The sequence below is a fragment of the Stegostoma tigrinum genome, chromosome 7 (assembly GCF_030684315.1).
Source record: "Stegostoma tigrinum isolate sSteTig4 chromosome 7, sSteTig4.hap1, whole genome shotgun sequence".
NCBI lineage: Eukaryota > Metazoa > Chordata > Chondrichthyes > Orectolobiformes > Stegostomatidae > Stegostoma > Stegostoma tigrinum.
The window spans coordinates 91,707,727-91,729,850 of NC_081360.1; the positions used below are offsets into that span (position 1 = coordinate 91,707,727).

At 40.2% G+C, this 22,124-nt stretch overlaps 1 protein-coding gene across 3 annotated transcripts in view; it reads left to right on the top strand.

Annotated features, from left to right (window-relative positions):
- The window catches only part of LOC125454282 (contactin-associated protein-like 5), an 821,154-nt gene that overhangs the window by 649,402 nt on the left and 149,628 nt on the right, over positions 1-22,124 (top strand). For all 3 annotated transcript variants that reach the window (XM_059647522.1, XM_059647523.1, XM_059647524.1), the window contains one exon: positions 10,820-10,953. In XM_059647522.1, coding sequence (XP_059503505.1) covers positions 10,820-10,953 — 134 coding nt within the window. The remainder of the gene's footprint in view (positions 1-10,819; positions 10,954-22,124) is intronic.

The following is a 22,124-nucleotide window of genomic DNA, read 5'->3' on the forward strand; positions in this document are numbered from 1 at the left end:
GTAATGTTCTACGTTCTATGTTCTATTAGGGGGCAAACTCTCTAATAGTTAGGAGTCATACTTGGCACATACGAAGATAGTTATTGTTGTTGGACATCAGTCATCTCAGCTCCAGGACATCTCTACAGGAGCTCCTCAGGTTAGTGTCTTAGTTTCAAACATCTTCAGCTGCTTCATTAATGACCTTCCTTCCACCATAAGGTCAGAAATGAGAATCCTCAAAGTTTGCACAATGTTCAGCACTTTTTCTGACTGCTCAGATAATGAAGCATTGCACATTCAAATGCAACAAGTTCTGGACCATATCTAGGCTTGGGCTGACAAGTAACAAGTAATATTCACGCCACATAATCTAACCACTGTCCCTTAACATTCAACGGTGTTATCATCACTGAAACCCCACTATTAACATCTTCGTGTTTACCATTGACTAGAAACTCAACTGGGTTCATCACCACAAACACAGTGACTACAAGTGTAGGTCAGAGGCTAGGAATACTGCAGCAAGTAACTCACCTCCTGACTGTCCACCATCTAACAGGTACATTGCGAATGTGATGGAATACTTCCCATTTCTGGATTGGTGCAGCTCTAATAACACTCATGAAGCTTCACACTATCCAGAATAAAATAGCCTACTTGATAGGCATCACATCCACAAGCATCTGCTCCCACCCCACTGATGCTCAGTAGCAGCAGCGTGTTATATCGGCAAGATGCACTGCAGAAATTCATTAAGGATCCTTAAACAGCACCTTCCAAACCCATCACCACTTCCATTTAGAAAGACAAGGGCAGCAGATACATGGGAACACCACCACCATTCCATCCAACCCACCCCCTATCCTGACTTGGAAATATATTGCTGTTCCTTCAATGCTTCTGAGTCAAAAGCCTGGAATTCCCTCCCTAAGGGCATTGTGGGTCATAGAGTAATACAGGCACAGAGTAATACAGCATGAAAATAGGCTCTTTGACCCAAACTAGTCCATGTTGACCATGGACTGAGAAATGGCAGATGGAGTTCAACCTGGATAAATGCGAAGTGATGCATTTGGAAGGTCAAACTTAAATGCTGAATATAGGATTAAAGGCAGGATTCTCAGCAGTGTGGATGAGCAGCGGGATCTTGGTGTTCAAGTGCATAGTTCCCTCAAAGTTGCCATCCAAGTGGATAAGCTTGTTAAGTAACCATATGGTGTTTTGGCTTTCATTAACAGGGGGATCGAGTTTAAGAGCTGCGAGGTTTTGCTGCAGCTCTACAAAACTCTGGTGAGACCACACTTGGAATATTGTGTCCAGTTCTGGTCGCCCTATTACAGGAAAGATGTGGAGGCTTTGGAGAGGGTGCAAAGGAGGTTTACCAGGATGCTGCCTGGACTGGAGGGCTTGTCTTATGAGGAGAGGTTGATTGAGCTCGGACTTTTCTCTCTGGAGAGAAGGAGGAAGAGATGTGACCTGATCGAGGTGTACAAGGTAATGAGAGGCACGGATAGAATCGATAGCCAGAGACTTTTCCCCAGGGCAGGATTGACTGCCACGAGGGGTCATAGTTTTAAGGTGTTAGGAGGAATGTATAGAGGAGATGTCAGAGGGAGGTTCTTCACCCAGAGTGCTGTGAGCGCATGGAATATTTTGCCACTGGTAGTTGTGGAAGCGGAGTCATTAGTGACATTTAAGTGACTGCTGGGCATGCACATGGACAGCAGTGAATTGAGGGGAATGTAGGTTAGATTATTTTAATTTTGGATTAAGATTAAGCCACGGCACAACATCGTGGGCCGAAGGGCCTGTACTGTGCTGTACTTTTCTATGTTGTATGTTCTATTTTCTACTTCAGCCAGAGAGTGGTGAATCTATGGAATTCACTGCCACAGAAGGCTGTGGAGGCCAGGCCATTGACTACATTTAGGATTGAGATAGATAGGTTCTTGATTACCAAAGGGATCAAAGGTTACGGGGAGGAAGGGGGAGAATAGGGTTGATGAACTTATCAACCATGGTTGAATGGTGGAGCAGACTCGTTGGGCCTAATGGCCTAATTTCTTCTCCTATGTCTTCTGGTTTTATCGTCTAACTTCAACGTCTTTGCAGCTCATGGACACCTATGACTTACATGGTTCAGCCAGGTTGTTCCTTTGTGCATATCAGAACATGCTCGCATTTCATGCTCCTGGACAGGATGGGTCCTCTGCCTTTTAATTTCATCTCATTGAGCTCACTCACTTGACTGCCTCCTTGGAGGATGTTGGCCTGTGCGGCTTGCATTGCGTTTTAGTGCAGATGGAAAGACAAGCAGCATGTCCCAGTGGGGAGCACAAAACAGGCAAGGGAGTGGACTTGTAGCTCTATAGCTGTGCCCTATGTCAATGACAAACACACTTCTTGAGCCAAATGTCCATGTCTGAATGTAAATATGCCACATTCCTTGGTGGAGTCAAGGGAGACTACAGTCAGCCAGGAGCAAACACAGTCATAAAGGACCTTGTCTGACTATGGTCCAGTAGGTTGGCCTTAGTCAAACCACACACTTCGACCAACTGGAGTCTGGAGTTTTGTGTCCTTCCTTGTTGAATTAGCCCATGGCCAATCCTGCAGATCAAGTGCAAGATGTTTGGGATTACAGGGGTGATACAATTGGGTGGTGAGGATTTATTGGTGGTGAAGGAGCAAGAGAGACAGTGATATGTCACCAGTGAGTGAGTTCAAAGTGCAGAGGTCTGAAAGATTTCACAATTTGGGAGGATGAGGTGGGTAAAAGTCATGGTGTGGAAACGATGCTTGCAATTATGAAAGTTAGCTCCACAATCCCAGGTGAGAGGTATGTGCGGTGACAAAATTAGAGTGAATGGTGGCCCTGTGAGTAAGAGAAAGCAAAGAAAAAATTGTGGCACTTAGTCTTGCAGACTGCACAAGATAATTTACTTTTTTTATCTGCACTGCTCTGCATTCTTTTTTAACCGTGATGTAGAACTAACCCTCTTTAGCTCTCTGGTCCCAGGCTGGCTGTGTCATTTTTGCATGTTTTCATGTGGTGATCAGTTGAAAAAAGGTACTCTCCCCTCTCCCTTCACCCTGTCCATCTGTACTCAGAGGTCCCTGCCCACAAAGCAAAAAGTTAATGTGCTGTTTTGGGTCATGTCTTCACTGATAACAGTGGAACCACCACAGAATGTGGGGCAGTTCCTGACATCCAGTGCCTGAATTGACGTGCAGCTAAGCTTTAGACATGATTCCCACCAATGATATAAATACTGGAAGCTACTGGCAGTGATAGCTCTTCAGCATTTCCTACCCCTCAGTTGCATGAGAAGGTTGCTGAGGTGCTAAGTTGAAGTGGAAAGTGGAACATTGCATCGGGAAAATCGCAGTGAGCCATGCTGCACTGGGACTCACATCTCTCACTTGACCAAATGCCTTAACTGAAAATGGGATAAATTGAGACGTCTATGTCCACACTTGCTCAAAGTTGCCTGCAGAAAGTAACCTTGGCTCATGATCTGACATCCACTGCTGGTGAAACAATTTCTCAATTTTAAAATTCTATGGCTGCTTCCTGTATTTGGTCAAACCACCCTATTTCTACAAACTCTGAAGAATAAAGATTGTTTGCCAATCTCACCTCAGACTTTGGGTCGGATCTTCCCAACCTGAGCAGCGTGGACATTGGTGAGAAAGTTGGGAGCAAAAAGTTCCATTTTCCAAAAAGGTGCAAAAAGGTGAGATGAAATTCTTACTAGTGAATGGTGAGAGACATACTTGGATGCACATAGAAGCCAGATGGCAGTAATTTCTGACCTGAAAATCAGAACAGCCATCCTGTTGACTTTAGTATGCCACTTGCTCTGGTGTCCCATCAGTCATCAACATCTCAGGGCACACTCCGGGATTTGCATGCACACTACACCCTTCACACCCATCCAACTGAAGCTGTGGGCTTCCATTCGCCGAGCAGAGATCTAACTTCCCTCGGAGGCAACTGATAGGAACTGTGCAGGGCAGTTACAGACCACCAGGTCTTAACCGTGAGATGGCTGAGCTTTAGTAAAGATGATCCGGGCACCAGGAGTCTTAGAAGGGCCCAGAAGTGGTCAGTGCTTCAGCCCGCTCTAAATGGTAAAATGTAACAAGTGGAGCAACATGGAGGTATGGTGTATTGGTCATGAGGAAAATTTGGGAAGATAACTTGGGAAATTATGCTCATGCTTATGTAATACTGAAATACTCACTAAAATTGACACTTAGTTGATTTTTGGTAAAATTAATTTGATTGAGTAGGTAACCTTCCCTGCATGATACCAGTAACTTTAGAAAAATACCAATAAAAAGAATTGGTGGCAGCAGTTTAGCCAGGATATCTCTGATGGAAAGAGTAGATTATTTTTCACTCACTCGTAAGAGGTGGAGATTGCTGACTAGGCTAGCATTTATTGCCAATCCGTACCTATCGCACAAGCCACCTTAATGAACCACTCCATGGCCGCAGGTACATCTATGGTGCTGTGGAAGTTTATATATCAGGTACATGCCAATGAGGCTTCAAAACAAAAGGTTTCCATGAGTTTTGAGGAGCAATGTTCAGTGATCTTTGCAACCTGGCCAAAGAAAACTTCTGAATTCCAACTAATGTGACACTTAGAATTTCAGCCGAGCTTCCACCGCATGATTCATGAAGTGTTAACACAGAGGTGTTAAAAACATCAGCTGAAGGCTTGAACACTACCCATCAAGCTGAGTGAGCTTGTCAGGCTTCCAGAATAATTTAGCTATTGTGTCACTTTTCAAACACTTGGATACTCCATCTGTACAACTCAATAGTTCAACATTCCACTGCAATCAATTTTTATTCACCTTTTTTTCACAGCAGCTCAAGCAAAAGTCAGTGGGAATGTAGCTGATTGCCGAGTGCTCATTCTGCTCCTACTCTGGTAGGTTTGAAATTCTCACTGAGGATAAAGTTAAACAACAAAAAAAGGATGAGATTTTCTTAAACTGATCAGTAACTTGTCTTGATATAATGCTATTAACAAAGGAAGACATTGCCTGAGGCATGTGCGAAACACATCATAAATCAAAATATGATACTGAGCCATGTAAGGGCAGGTGACCAAAAGCTTGGTCGCAGAGATCAGTTTTTAGCTGTGTTTTGAAGGAGGAAAGGAATATTGAGAGGCATACTTTGAAAGAAGAGCCTTGGCAGATGAAGACATAACCATTGATTGTGAGATGATGTTCAGATATGCTTAAGAGGCCAGAATTAGAGGAGCACAGATTTCTTACAAGGCTGAAGAGCTGGAAGAGATTGCAGTGATGTGGGAAAGGCTAAGTTATGAAGGGAACTGAAAAAAAAGAGAATTGTAAACTCTTTTTTTTCACAGTGAATATTATGTACTTTACTCATTAGGCACTATTTCTTTGATATATGCAGTTCCCCTTCACAGGCAACCTGACTTCAAGAAAGTCAGAACTTGCAGTTATTAAAAAGCACATTTCAGATCTTAGAATCTCCCTAGTATTTCATTGCATCGATTTGAGGTTTTGGGCAATAGATCAAGTTTAATTCCCAGATCCCTTTCTTTAAATATTACACCACGCCTTCCAGACTACAGTTAAGTGTCAGCCTTGGTTTTTATCTTCAGGTCCTTGAGTGAGACTTGAACCAACATAACTCAGAGGCAATGATTTTACCAAGTAGTAGATTGGTTTCTGAGAAGGATAAGTGATATGTTGACAGCTCTGTGAAGTTTGAAGATAATTCTCTTTGTCAAAATGTAATTTTATTTGGATGTTATTACAGTTGAAGTTCTCTCTGCCACTCAAGTGGCTTTGTAGGATCGCATAAAGAGGAGATCGTTATCCCAATTTGCAGCACTCTCAGCATGTTAGGAGTGAAACACCAAGGCAATAGAAACATTTTTAGACAAGTTGATGTCATCCAGATACAAATGTAGGGATTCTAAGAGTTTGCCTGTGACATCGATGCTATTTTTATGGGCTCTTGTCACACAGTTGTAGTGTCCCTACCCCTGGCCCGGGGGCCCGGGTTCAATAGTCAACTGCTCCAGAGGTGTGTAAAACACCTACAGACAGATTGATTTGAAAATACCTATGAAAGCATCCACGCTGAAGAAAATTTATTTCTCTGTAAGTTTCAACAAAAACATTATTCTGTTTCATTTTGTAAACAGTAATTATACATTGAAATTTTCACTTCATCGATATGCAAATAATTCCAGAACATTCACTGTAAGTGTGCACTTTTTTGTAACACGACTGCCCTCTTTAAGATAATCAGCTACTTTAAATTTTAAACATAAAGTTGCCATAGCCCTATCAGACCATAGGTCTGTTCTCTTATTAGAGAGAGAGACCCTCAAGTGGTGGTTTTAACCTCAGGGTCACCCTGCTTCAGGAGAAGGGAGATGTTGAGAAGGAGAGTCGTTCAACCAGCCAATCCAGCTAACCAACGCCTCCAACAGAGTTTCATTGTGACATTTTTGTTCTTAATTCTGCAGTGTGTAATGTGCAGTGCTAGACCTTTTGGTTAGAGAGCTTACAGGTTTGTACAATCCACAAGAACAGTAGAATCTAAGATCAAAAGTTCATGTGTCCACAATATATTTAACATGTGATGCCTTCATTGATGGTTAAGTGGGATAATTTCAAATAAATGTTCTGATCTGTTGCATTTTTCAAGACATTTAAACCGTTAAATGACTGCCTATTTTCTGGTCAGCACAGCTCGTGCGTGTCAGTATTTTCACGTGTCCTTTCACAAGCTATATGCGAGCTGCATTTGATGAATTATAATGCGATGAATATTGACAAAGGCAAAGTCTCCTGATTTTTTTCACAGAATGGTTTTGAAGAGCAAAAGGTTTTGAAGTTCACTCATGTAAAATATAAAATAGACACTGTGGTTTTGGTCTTTAACAGAGATCATTTATATTTTGAATTTGAAACATTTAATTTGTTTTATTTTAGGCATGTGAGCGTTAAATTATCAATTTATCCTTATATCTTTTAAGCGTTGTAATTGTACCTTCATCCACTACTTCATCAGGAAGTTCATTCCAAATGCAAAACAACCTATGTGTAAAAAATTTACTCCTTATGGCTTTTTAAAATCTTTCTCCACTCACCTTAAAAATGTGTCCCCTAGACTTGAAATTTCCCATCTTAGAGAAAAGACAACTATTGACTCTATCTATATTTCTCATTATTTTATAAACTTTTATCAGGTCAGCTCTCAACCTCCTGCATTCCAGGGGAAAAAGAAGTCCCAGCCAATCCAACTTTTCCTCATAACTCAAAGCTTCAATACCAGCAACATCGTGCTGGTTTACCTATTCTGAACTCTCTCTTCAGCTTGATAACATCCTTCGTATAATGACACTGTCTCCTAAATAATTCCCCACTGACACTTAATCCACTTGGCCAACCTCGGTTCCAAGGACCAGGTCCAGCAATGTTCAAAGGTCCTGATGGACTGGACACATCTGCTGCAGGAAACATGTTCCAACACAACCCAGAAATACTATAGAGGGCCTTCGAGACGGGGGAGTTAAATGTATTCATTGATGAGATAGACAAATTTATAAACGTTCATGGAATCAAGAGTTATAGAGAAAAGGCAATAACATGGAGTTAAGGATTATTAGGTTAGCCATGATCTCTTTGAATGATGGAGCAGAATCATTGAGCTCAATGGCATACCCTGCTCCTGCATTTTAAGAGTTTTATAGTCTTATACGCTCTCTCCCTTCTGGTACAATGTAAACACATTCCCATTTATATTGGTGTCACGATGAGAGCAAGGTAAAAAGCTTCAAAAAATGTCTTTTTTTTATATCAGCAAAACCTTCTTCTTTGTTCTTCCTGCACCCTCCTGTCTTTCACTGGCCTAAAAATAAGTCTTTCCCTTCTGTCTTTCTCTGTGATGGAAGATCAATGGCCTGAGACATTTATTCTTTTTCCACAGGTGCTGCCTAATCTGCTGAGGTCTTTGTTTTCCCTTCTTCTTTTTCTGTGATTTTTCCAGGACCCGTGGTTTTCTTTTGATTCACCACAATTGAAGTGTTAGCTCAAATTTTGTACTCACTGGTACTTAAATCTACAATTCTTTGATTCAGAGGTGTAAGTGCCAACATTTAACCACTGTTGATTCTGAATGATTTGCCAGCCATACTTCTGTCTGCATCCTTGACTCTAACTTTTTCCTTACTGCTGTGTGATTGATTCAATTTCTGCTTTCCAAAATAATATTGATATGCTAAAAATGGCGTGACAGATTTGGTGCTAAATCTTCCCAATTATTTCATTTCTACTTTATAATGTGGATAGGATGAAATGAGTATCATAGAGTTCTGTGTTATTAAAAGCATACTTCTCAGGTCCAAAAATATCAGGATTTAATCCCCATACATAGAACATAGAACAGAACAGCACAGGAACAGGCCCTTCTGCCCACTATGTTGTGCAGAACATGATGCCAAAGTTAAACTAATGCCTTCTGCTTGCCCTTGGACCATATCCCTCCATCTATATCCCTTCATTCCTTGCACATTGTTGCGCTTATCTAAAAGTTCCTTAAATGTCCTTATTATCACTGCCTCCATCGCCACCCCTGGCAGCACATTCCACACTCCTACATCTCTCTGTCTAAAAAGCAGACCTCTCATGCCTTCTTTGAACATTCCCTCTCTCACCTTAAATGCATGCCCCCTAGTATTAGACACGTGATAGATTTTTAATCCTAGAAAAGAAAGAATAAATTATCAAATTCTTTAAAACAGGTTTAATTGAAACCTTATATTTCCAAAGCATCAAATAATGTGTTCCAATATATTGAGTTACTTTAGGTATCGTTGACTTTTACATAGCCCTAAGGCATGCTTCTTGGTCCATTTGTACTCAAAGCAATTCAAATGTCAAATAGCTTGCTTCTACTTAATTTTATTCAACACTACTTATGCTAAGTTGTTGACAGCGAGTGGTGTCACCAGCTGCCTCACAGGATGTTTGGCTGATGTGTCTTCACAGCTGAATGTTACATTGTCAGGTTGGTTTCATTCCTGGATGTTACATCATTGCTGTGTTGATGTGTTCGTACTTCTGCCAATCTAGTTTCTGTTTGGCACGTATTTCAATCGTAAGTGTTTTTCCTGACGGTGTGAAGAATTTGAACCCCTGTAAATGTAATCTAAAAATAGACGTCAATTTGTTGCTGATTTGGAATAGGAGTAAGAATAGGCCATTTGGCCCTGTGAGCCCGCTGATTGCAGTCTTAGCTCCACTTTCTTACCTATCCTCTATAACCTACTCAGTTTTTTAATCAAACATCTAACTAATCTACGGCCATTTAATGATTAAATATGACTATTTAATTATTTAAACTCTTAAAGAATAATTTACTCCTTGTAGGAATGAAATTTAACAGCTTAAATTGTCAAGTTTCTATGTTAAGGAGAGATTTTCTGGCATTGCAAGAACAGTTAACCCATAATCAGCAGGGTATTTGCCATATTAATTGTGACCTGCAGTATTCTATGCTGGTTTCATGGATATTTAACATATAAAATCAGAAAGCTCAAGGGAAAGCGAAGGGTGAGGTGTCAGTTGTGTAAAGGAAGTGTCTGAATAGTGTAAATTGACTGACAGTTTCTGAAATTTTGTAATTCTTTGAGAATCTCCCTATCCCATAGGGGTTCTGTTCAGCTCAGTTCGCTGGATGGCTGGTTTGAAAAGCAGTGTGATGCCAACAGTATGGGTTCAAATACCATACCAGCTGCATTATCCACAAGTGACTTTCCTCTCAACTCTCCCTTCACCTGAGGCATGGTGGCCCTCCAGCTAAATTCCCATCAGTCATCTCTCTTTCTGTCTCTGTAATGAGAGCAGCCCTATGGTCCGGTAAAACAATGGTGACTTGACTTAAGTTCACATCCTCTGTGTGAGCTGATTGGCAGATTAATCATAAAACTCACTTTTCCAGAAAGTCTGCTCCCGCAAAAACTGTTTTGAAAATGCCCCTTTGGCACGTAATCCAACTCTCAATCACATCCTTGCTGAACTGTGTAAGATACCATTATTAGCTATACACATTCACATTCCATGATGGGATGAGACAGGGGGAAATGGTGCACAAATAATTAAAAGCCCATTTTGCGCCATTGCATTTGTGGGCTGTTTCCAAAAAAGAGGACAAGCTCTTAAGCACTGTGATTTAGATACTTCTTAATAAACTTTCAGCACCTAAACCTGAAAGACATTGGGATTTCTGTGCTGTTCTATTTTCCATCAATCATTTCAAACTTACAAGCATTTAAAAATGTTGAAAGTATCATTCTGTCTTGAGACACCCCCAGTGATCCTACTTTTGCCTTAATGAAACATAGAAGAAGTGATATTTTATTGAGTCCCATATTTTAAAGAGGTAGATACAATTTCACTAGGTTATACTCCACAGCATAATAAACGTGCTGAGCTAATTGAGTATCTTATTTTCCATTACCTGCATATTGAATAGTAGGTTAGTAGTGTGAAGTATCATTTGTACAGAAACTATAAGCACATGAAGCTCACAAATGAAAACAAATGACAAATATAAAAAAAAAACTAAAAACTAACTTAGCATTAGAGTTAATGGATTTTTCTCCTTAGAGAGAGGGCTGATTCGGCCATTTTTATACTTGAATGTGTTTTTTTACATATTTTTCTGAATGTAAATACACATGCGATATTTGGATTTTGACCTATGTTTATCCTCTTAACCAGTTTATATCTTTGCAATTGAAATCGATCAACTCTTTCCTTCCAGGGAGTTTTCAAGTAAGATACAAACTGGACAGTGATAATAATCCAGTTTTCTTGAGCATTGACACCAGAAACTGGGCGAATGGCCACGTTCACAGTGTCAAGATCGATCGAGAAGGGCAAGACATCTATATTCAGGTAATACGCAACATTAAATAGTTCACTCATAAAAGTGTATTTGATTACATAGGATTAACTCTGTGGCCATGTAAATAACATCAACACTATGCAAATTCCAGATACTAAATGTTTTGGCTATGTAATAATCTTGGATATAGTCAGTGAATATATTTAGTGGAATGTATGATTCAGTGCATTCAAAGTAATTACATGCATAGAATTTATGCCTTGTGATGTAATGAACTTGTGAAAGATATCAGAAAAATACAAGTCTGTGTTTTTCCCTTGGTCCTTTTCTCTTTAAGGCAATCAAAATTTCTCTTAGGCAGCTTGCCAGGAGCTCTTTGTGATCTGAACTTCAGATGTAAAATTAACCAATACCTGCTGACCCAGACTTGTTGATCTAGGCGATGATTAAATTGCAGATCGGCTCATATTTTACCACTTTGTACCCAAAAACTCAATCCCACAGTCTTTGTGCTTTCAGCAACAGCCAAAATTGCCTTGGCAAGACATTTATCATTGTGACAGCTGCCCTTAGCTGCTTGCATCCTGTAGCCATGCTACATATAGTGGAAAAAAACACAAAGGGAGGCTCTCATGAAGATTCAGAGGAAAAAACACAATCTCTAAACCTCGCAGAAAAGAAAGAGCCCAGGTTAAATCCCTAATCTTGTTGCTTAATGTGCAGACAACTCTTCATGTGACAATAATCATCCATTGCATGTAGAACAGAGACAAGTTAGAGTTTTCTGCCATTCATAATGGAGAGGCATAGATAGAGTCGATAGCCAGAGACTATTTCCCAGGGCAGAAATGGCTAGCACGAGGGGTCATAGTTTTAAGCTGGTTGGTGGAAAGTATAGAGGGGATGTCAGAGGCAGGTTCTTTACTCAGAGAGTTGTGAGAGCATGGAATGCGTTGCCAGCAGCAGTTGTGGAAGCAAGGTCATTGGGGTCATTTAAGAGACTGCTGGACATGCATATGGTCACAGAAATTTGAGGGTGCATCCATGAGGATCAATGGTCGGCACAACATTGTGGGCTGAAGGGCCTGTTCTGTGCTGTACTGTTCTATGTTCTATGTTCTATGTTCTAGGTAGTAGCCTGGTGCTATTGTCGCTAGATGATTATTCTAGAGACCCAGATGATGTTCTGGGGACCTGTGTTCAAATCCTACCATAGCAAGTGGTGAATTTTGAATCCAATAAAAATCTAGAATTAAGTGTCTAATGATGACCATGAAACCCTTGTTGATTTTTGGGGGAAAAAAACCCCATCTAGTTCACTGATGTCCTTTTGGGAAGGAAGCTGCCATTCTTACCTGGTCTGGCTGACATGTAACTCCAGGTCTACAGCAATGTGGTTGAGTCTTCGCTGCCTAGTAGACAATAAATGTTGGCAAAGCAAGCAACACCCTCATCTCATGAATGTATTTTAAAAAATACACTTTTATGAGCTCTACTAGTTCATAGTGATTGTATAGAGAAATATTGGAAACACAAAATCCATTTTAAGTTTGAAGAGTTGTAAGATAATGCTGTGAACAACTCCACCTGTAATTCTATGTGGCTGTGCTAGTTCGGAGAACCATGATGGCATTATTACTTATGCATCTGCAATAAGAAAATCACATGACTGAGATAGCCCTGTGAACAAATTCTGGCATTTAAATCACTGAAGGAAGAGGACGCTTAATAATTCATCAAGTCATGCCTCTTTTAGAATGCAAAGTCTAATTATACCACTTTTCTGAAGTTAGATAATTAATGGTCGAGACTTGATTTAGTTTGATATTGCTTGTACAGCTCAAAGGCTAGTATGAATTATTAAAGCCAGAATACTGTCCTGTAGCTGCTGTGATTTATTTTAATAAGGATGTTCAATATTCAGCAACAATGCATAAAAACCTTTGTGTACTAGTTTAGAGGGAAGGCATCTGGACAGGGGACTACATTCTGTAGTTATACACCAGGTGATCCAATCGACATTAGATTTCTGTGTATCACAGAATCACAGAATTGTCATGCTGCAGAAAGACAACATTGTGTTTGTTAAATGAGCATTAGCACCTGATACCAATCTCCTGACATTTTTCCCAGACCGTTGTACATTATTTTTATCCATGAAATCAGCTACTGCCTTCTTTATTGCCTCAGTTGAAGCTGCCGCCACCAGACCTCCAAGCAGCAAATTCCTCACCCTAAATACTCACTAAGTGAATATGTTCTTCATTACTTTATCCTTGCTCCCGCTGCAGGTAGTTTTCAATCTATACCCACCTTTTCCTGCTTCCTTTATGAGTGGGGACAGTTTCTCCCTCTCTACTTTATCCACCTGCTCGTGATTTTGAAAACACCTATCAGTTCATCTCTTAGCCTTCCTCCCTTCCAGGAAAACAGTCCCAACTTCTTCAATCTATCATTGTAACTGAAGTTCCTTGTTCCTGGAACCATTCCTGCTTACTGATTTTGCAACTCTCTTTCCAATGTGTTACCATCCTTCTTATGATGTGGCTCCTAGAACTGTACACAATATACCAATTGTCAAAATATTTCTTTTTTTTAAATTTATTGGCGGACTTATCTCAGTACATCCTCAATTTTAATTGATCTGTCACTGGTGACTGTTCCTTCAACTGACTAGCTCAAAGCTCTTGAATATATTCTTCCAGACTCCAGTGAGTAGATTACCAAACTAATTAGGCTTTTCTCTTAACACGATCCCTCCATACTGGGGTTCATCCTAGTGAACCTTCTCTGAACTGCCTTCAATGAAATAATATTTTTCCTGAAACTAGGAGACCAAAACTGCTAACATTACTCGAGATGTGATGTCCCTAGTAGCTTGCATAGTTGCTGCAAGGCTTCCCTACTCTTATACTCTAACTGCCTTGAAATAAGAGCCAACATTCAATTGTTCTTCCTGATTGCCTGTTGAACCTGTGCATAAGCACTGTGTATAAGATGCGGCTGGGCCTGCTGTGTTCATCCAGCCTCACATTTTATTGTCTTGGATTCTCCAGCATCTGCAGTTCCCGTTATCACCTATAAGCACTCTCAAGTCCCTTTGTATAGCAACTGCCTGCAGTTTGTTTTATTTTTCTCCATTCAGCAATGAGTGATGCTGAAGTTGGAAACCAAAGCTAGGATGATGGCAATGGTTGAGACCATATTAAAAAGACACAGGACCATCAAACCTGAGATGATGAGAATGAGCCCAACGTTGCAGTACAAGCATCCTGAAGAATTCAGAGGTTAAATTCATAAGCTTAGAATAGGCAAACACACAGTTGCTGCAGCCATTTCTGTGACTTTATGATAACATAGGCAGATCATACCAAGTGGGCCAACCTGGGCAGAGTTGCTGAGATTCAGCTGACATGTGTCATTTGTGAGGATGGTGCCTGTGAAATTCAGGCTGCTCCTGTAATATTGTCTGTTAGAGGTGAGGCTAAGTCCTCAAGAGTGAGAAACTGAAATTCATTTCAAAGGAAACATAGCTATGAAGGACTTTGTGACTAAGATTGATAGCATATACTTTGGTTGACTGCTGAACTAAGTTGTGAGGTCTGTCTTAGTTATATTTGCCATTCAATGTCAAAGTTATGGCTTATAATCACTCACAACTTGCCAGTTAATTCATGCTTAAGTTACATTGATGATTAGCTTGAGAGTATAGATGGTTAACCAACATAATATTTCATGATTGTTTTGATTGACTCTTATTTAGTTCGAAATAAATGCTTCAGAGCGTGGAATTTTGTGGCTTGAGTCTTTCAGTAAATAACTGCGATTTCACATTTTTTCTTTAACAAAGAAGTTGCTCGATTCAACTGAGGCCATAGTAATAACCTGCTTCCTTGGCCATTTTTTTGTCATCCAAAATAATAGCTTCCCATTGGACACAGAGCTTAGTGTTGCATTATAATGCCGGTCTGACATGTTTGGGTAATTTTATTTCATTGAATTATGTTAGCATAAGTTGTCATTGTCACACACATGGATGATAGTATAAAGTAGGGTATGCGGGGTAGTTTGATCTTAGTGGGATAAGTCAGCACAACATCGTGGGAGTAAATCCCTGTACTGTGCTGTACTGCTCTATGTACTATGTCCTCCATGAAGTCGTGTATAGAAATAAAAGTACATGGAAAAGTGATAGCTCATGTGTTCCTTTGAAAAGTTCTGATTCTGGGCTCCTGGAAATGTCCCAATAATTTTAAATGGTTAACTTCCAAAAAATGCTTAGAAACAATTGACTTTAGTGGATGAGAAAAAAGGCTGATTTGAATAGCTTGATTATCTTTAAATACAACAAGGTAATTATGCTTTAAGAGATGGATATTCAACAGCACAAATATTCATTCAGGAGTACTTTGAAAAAATTAAGTTTAAAAAGGCAAGGAGCCTTGGACATATCTTTCATGGTTTGTTGAACACGGTCAACAGCAGAAGGTTGAAAACGAACTCGTTATTTCAGATTTGAAAAGGTGAGGACCATGTTCCTTGAAATAATACTCCTCTGTTCCTGGTATCTAAAATGTGCACTACAATTATGTTGTTTTGGAATGAAAACATTTCAGATTTAATGAGAGTTATGCTCATAAATTCAAGGCATTGCAGTATGGTGGTAAAATATGCCAAGCAAGTTTCTTGGAAATCTTTGAGAATAATGGTAATATAATTGGTCTTGTACATCTTGACTTTATAAAAGCTTTTGACAAGATCCCATGTTGGAAATCAGTGTAGAACTCAGGAACCAAAGATATAAACTGATAATGACTGGCTAGATAACAGAAGCCAGAGAGTACTTACCGATGGCAAGAGCTCTGACATAGGGTAACTACGAACAGCAGAGTCCACTGATGCTCAGCTCTCAGGCCATTATTTCTACCGCAATATTTATAAATAAACTTGAGGCAAGAACTGTGAATATATTTCCTGAATCTCTCATGGGGATGCCAATTTTTGTTGGATAAGGGTAAATTCCTGAATACAGGAGCTGGAGGTGTTATTATAACACATGAAATTATGGCAGTTTAAAATTAAAATGTAAGCTTATTAATGTTATTACAAGAATAGGCAATCAGAAAATATTTGCAACATATATAAATGTCATTCCCGTGCTATTTATATGAATAATTTTGCACCTTTCATCTCATTAAATGGGTTTTATGGCAGCTCATGGATTTTCCACTTTGAGACGCCTGGGGATTGCTCATTGCACTGGCAGAGCTAAGAATGGATAAAACAGCAGATCCAATCCATTAGCTGCCACAGGGACAGAGGATCATAGGAACAGGAGTAGGTCATTCAACCCCTTGAGTCTATTCCACCATTCAGTTAGACCATGGCCAATCTGTGATCTAACTCCATATAGCTTTGACCCATACCCTTTAAGAGATTTTATGAAGCAAAGTTATCTCAGATTTAAAGGTTTAAAGATTTAAAATTAACAATTACCAAGTGCCTTGCCTTTGGATTTCCTGAGAGCTTCTCACAGTAATATGTTGCATGCTGGGCTGGCTGGAAGATAAATGGGCTGAACTCCAATAGCAAACAAAAGGCCCCAACACCAGCAGTAGGAGGTCAGCCACAAAATATGCAGGTTGCGGGTTAACTACCCGTTACTGAGCCTGATAGGAGGTCAAAAAAACCCCACTTCCATTGAATCTGCACCACTCAAGTATCTGGGCACTTGAGACAATAACACAATGAGACCAAAATAAATAGGAACAGGAGCAGGCTTTTAGCTCCTCAAGCCTGCACTGCCATTCAATAGATTCATTACTGATTCAACATTCTTAAAATCCACTTTCTACTTGATTTCCCCACTGATCAAGAATCTATATATCTCAGCCCTAAGTATACTCAAGTACTCTGCCCCCCGTAGCTCTCTGTGGTGAGGAGTTCCAAAGACTCACAACCCTCTTAGAGAACAAATTCCTACTCTTTTCAGTCTTAAATTGGCACCCCTTAATTTTGAATCTGTACTCTCTGATCATAAGGCCATGACATCATAAAGAATATAGGAGCAGAATTAGGCCATTCACCTATTGAGTCTGCGCTGCCATTCAATTGTGGCTGATCTTAACCTCATTGTCCTGCCGTTTTCCAGTAACCCTTGATCCCCTCCCTAATCAAGAAACTATCTACATCTGTCTTAAATGCATTCAATGACTTGGCCTCTCCACAGCCTTCTGTGGCAATTTGCTCCACAGGTTAACTAACCTCTGGCTCTTAGTACTAAAGTTTTGTCCCTTCAGTACTAGTGGAAACATCATCTCCAAATCCACTTCATTCAGGCCTCTCAGTATTCTGTAAGTTCCAAAGAGATCCACTCCCTCATCCTTCTAAACTCCACTGAGTACAGACCCAGAGTCCTCAACCACTCCTCGTACGACAAGCTCTTCATCTGTGGGTGTATTCTTGTTAACCTTCTCTGTACTCTCTCCAACGTCAACACATCCTTCTCTAGATACAGGGCCCAAAGCTACTTCCAATGCAGTCTGACCAAAACCTTATACAGCCTCAGTTGTACATCTCTGCTGTTGTATTCTAGCTCTCTTGAAATAAATGCTCTCATTGCATTTGTCTTAATAACACTTATTCTTGCACATAACCTCACTTTCCCACATTGTATTCTATCTGCCACTTTTTTTGCCTACTCTCCTAGTCTATCCAAGTACTTCTGCAGCAGTCTGAGGGAGGGTCCCTGGACCCGAAACGTTAACTCTGTCTTTTCCTTCACAGCTGCTGCCAGACCCGCTTAGCTTTTCAAGGAACTTTGTTTTTATTCCTGATTTACAGCATCCGCGGTTCTTTTGGTTTTTACTTCTGCAGCTTCCCTGCTTCCTTCACAAGACCTGTCCCTCCATCCTTCATCCAGACTGTTAACATATAACAACAATAGTTGTGGTTCCAAAACTGATACCTGCGAACTCTACTAGTCACAGGCAGCCAAGCTGAAAAAGATTCCTTTATCCTACTCTCTGCCTTTTGCTAGGTAGCCAATTCTGTCGCCATGCCAGTAGCTTGGCCTGACTACCATGGGCTCTTATCTTATTCAGCAGCTTCATGTGCAGCACATTGTTAAATGTCCTCTACCAAGAGCCTTTGGAAAATCTGAATACACCATATCCACTGGTTACCCCTCCATCCTCATGATTCCACTCACCATTCATATTTGGAAATATTTTGCTGTCCCTTTACTGTCATTGAGTCCAAAAGGTGGAACTCCCTCCCTTACAGCATTGTGTGTTACTTACAAAAAATAGACTATATTTGTTTGAGAAGGCAGCTCACCACCACTTTCTCCATGACAACTATGATTTTCAGAATGCTTTTGATCGGTTTATAAACAAGTTAAATGCATGGGATTGGGAGTCATGCATGAACATCATTTGAAGATTAGCAGACAGTATCAATAAATAGGTCATTCTCAGGTTAGCAGAGGGGTGCTGCAATGTACAATGCTTGGGTCCAGGCCTTTCTCAATCTATACCAATGCGTTAGATGTGGAGGTCAATCAGGGATGAACAATGAATTATGGCCCAACAAGCAACAGCCATGTCCCATGAATTAATACAAAAAAATTCGCAATTTTCCCTGATATTGGCATCAGGATATTAGAACCTCAATTCCCCTTTATCTGCCTCCATCCTTTTGTGAACGGTACAGTTAAATTTTCAACCCTTGAAACTGCAGGTGCCAGTGCACATTTAATTGAATTGTAAAAGATGATTGCCAATACATCCACTACCTTTGGCACCTGCTCTATCAAAACATTTAGAATGAAGGTCAACCAATGGTGGATAATAAAATGTGAGGCTGGATGAACACAGCAGGCCAAGCAGCATCTCAGGAGCACAAAAGCTGACGTTTCGGGCCTAGACCCTGGAGATGTGTTAACTTTCCATCCCATTAATTTCTCTGAAAGGACTATTTGACTAATACTAATTTCTTTTTGTTCTACAATCTCTCTAGACACTTGGATCTGAATTGTTTCAAAAAGGGTTCTTATGCCTCCCTCTGTGAATACAAGCACAAAGAACTGATTTATCTTCCTTGCCATTTCTCTAATTCCTATTTTTTTCCTGTTTCAGCACACAATGGATTCGCATTTATCTTTGCTAACCTTTTCATTTTACACACCTACAGAAGTTTTTGGAATCTGTTTCCTGTTTCTTGCTGTTTTACTTCCATATTTATTCTCATTTGATTTAACTTCTTCTTGTTCCTCATTTGCGGAACTCAAAAACAAACTTCAAAGAACTCAGCTTATATTGCCAATTGTTCAAGCTTCATCCTTTGATGTTGTGGATACAAGATTTTACGGAGACAAAATTGATTGATTCTGATTTGGTTGAAATTGCTTCTAAATCTTCTGGGTAGATTCAGCTTTCAATTTTAGCCAGTTTTGATTTTCCTGAGCTTTTCTGTGCAGCTTTGAGAGTGATAGTGAAGGCCAAATGAGCAGGGCGAGTAAGACCTCTCTCTTTTCTGTTACAGACTAGACCAAGCCCCCTTCAACTATATCAAGGAGATAATCTAGGTTCTTACTTTTACCTTCTTTAAAAACCAACTCTAACTCATTCCAAATGTCATTCAATAGGTCACATGACTAGGCTTTAAACAAAACATAGTAGGCAAACAGGAGTAGTAGGAACTCGCAATGTTGGAGAATCTGACATAACAAGTTGTAGAGCTAGATGAACACAGCAGGCCAGGCACCATCTGGAGGAAAGAAGTCAATGTTTCTGGTATTACTCCCTACATCCAGGACTGAAGAAGGGTAATACCAAAAACGTTAACTTCTCCTTTCCTCCAGATGCTGCCTGGTTTGCTGTGTTTTTCCAGCCTCCTCTTTGTTTACCTTTGATTCCAGCACCTACAGACTTTTTTGTTTCTCTAACGAAACATACCATAAGACCATAAGACATAGGAGTGGAAGTAAGGCCATTCAGCCCATCAAGTCCACTCTGCCATTTAAATCATGGCTGATGGGCATTACCTTATTTTTACACCACAGTTAAAACATAAACAAAGAAGAATGGATATGAATTTAACTCTACTGAGAAGCTTAACAGAAAAATAGATTTTTAACAACTAAACATCAACTATTCTAATATAATAACAGCTATAAACACACTCTTGGCAAAAGCAAATTCAGTAAAGTAGATTGTCTCACATGCAATTCTGGCAGCAGAGTTTTTAACTATAGCAGAGAGAGAGAGATGTTGCAGCTTCCAAGAGCAGCTTCAAAACCCCAATAACTGCTGAAAGCGAAACTAAAAACCTTAATTTTGTGGGAGCCTGACTCCACCCATTAATGCTTCACCTATTGTTCCAAATTTATGTAATAAGAAACCCAAGGCATCACAACCTGCTTATTTTATTAGTTTGGAACAGACTGTTCTTCACCTCTGTCTGAGCATCTCATCATATAAAATAGGATAGAATACACCTCTTAAGGTCATAATATCATCACAATTCACACTCCTCATTTGACCACAACAGGGCTTTGGTGGAAAGGATACAACTTGGCTAAATCAGTAAGTGTCAAACTGTTTAATTCTAGGAGTTTATTAAAAGAAAAAAGAACTATTTGTTTGAGGCAAGATAAGTAAATGATTTCTCTGACGTTCTAAATTTCTCTCTTTATCTCTCTTACTCTCTCTCTTTCTCTGTCTATATTTCTCTCTCTTGTCATTCTCTCTATCTATCCCTCTGTCTCCCCACTACTCCTCCCACTTCATCTCTCCCTCTCTCTCTCTGTCTCTCTCACAAGCAGAACACTCACATTCTAAAAGAAGTGATGAGGAAACGAACAAATGCACTTGTAATTATTTACCAAAATTCACTCGACTCTGGGGTGGTTCCCACAGATTGGAAAACAGCCAATGTGATGCCCTTGTTTATGAAAGGAAGTAGGCAAAAAGCAGATAACTATAGGCCAGTTAGCTTAACTTCAGTAGTGGGGAAAATGCTTGAATCTAACATTCAGGAAGAAATAGCAAGACATCTGGATATAAATTGTCCCAATGAGAATACCCAGCATAGTTTCATGAAGGGTAGGTCATGTTGAACTAACTTTGTGGAATTATTTGAGGACATTGCTTGCATGGTGGACAATGGGGAACCTGTGGATGTGGTGTATCTGGATTTCCAGAAGGCGTTTGACAAGGTGCCACACCAAAGGCTGCTACATAAGGTAAAGTTGCGCAATATTACAGGTAATGTATTGGCATGGATAGAGGATTGGTTGACCAGTAGAAAGCGAAGAGTAGGGATAAATGGGTATTTTTCTGATTGGTGGTCAGTGGCTAGTGATGTGCCTCAGTGATCAGTGTTGGGGCTGCAGTTGTTTACAATTTACAAAGATGATTTGGAGTTGGGGACTAAGTGTGGTGTGTCAAAATTTGCAGATGACATAAAGGTGAGTGGTAGAACAAAGTGTGCAGAAGACACTGAAAGTCTGCAGAGGGATATAGATAGTCTAAGTGAGCGGGCAAAGGTCTGGCAGATGGAGTACAATGTTGATAAATGTGAGGTCATCCATTTTGGTAGGAATAACAGCAAAATGGACTATATTTTAAATGGTTAAAAATTGCAGCACGCTGCTGTGCAGACAGACTTGGGTGTCCTTGTGCATGAATCACTAAAAGTAGGATTGCAGGTGCAACAGGTAATTAAAAAGGCAAATTGAATTTTGTCGACCGTTGCTAGAAGGATGGAGTTTAAAAACAGGGAGGCTATGCTGCAGCTGCATGGGGTCCTGGTGAGGCCACACCTGGAGTACTGTGCGCAGTTTTTGTATACTTACTTGAGAAGAGATATACTAGCACTGGAGGGGCTGCAGAGGAGATTCACTCGCTTGATTTCAGAGTTGAGAGGGTTGAATTATGAGGAGAGACTGAGTAGACTGGGATTATACTCATTGGAATTCAGAAGAATGAGGAGAGATCTTATAGAAACATATAAGGTGAGGAAGGGAATAGATAAAGTGGAGGCAGGAAGGTTGTTTCCGCTAGCAGGTGAAACCCGGACTAGAGGGCATTGCCTCAAAATAAAGGGAAGCAGATGTAGGACTGAGGTCAGGAGGAACTTCTTCACCCATACGGTTGTGAATCTGTAGAATCCCCTGCCCAGTGAAGTGGTTGATGCTACCTCGCTGAATGTTTCTAAG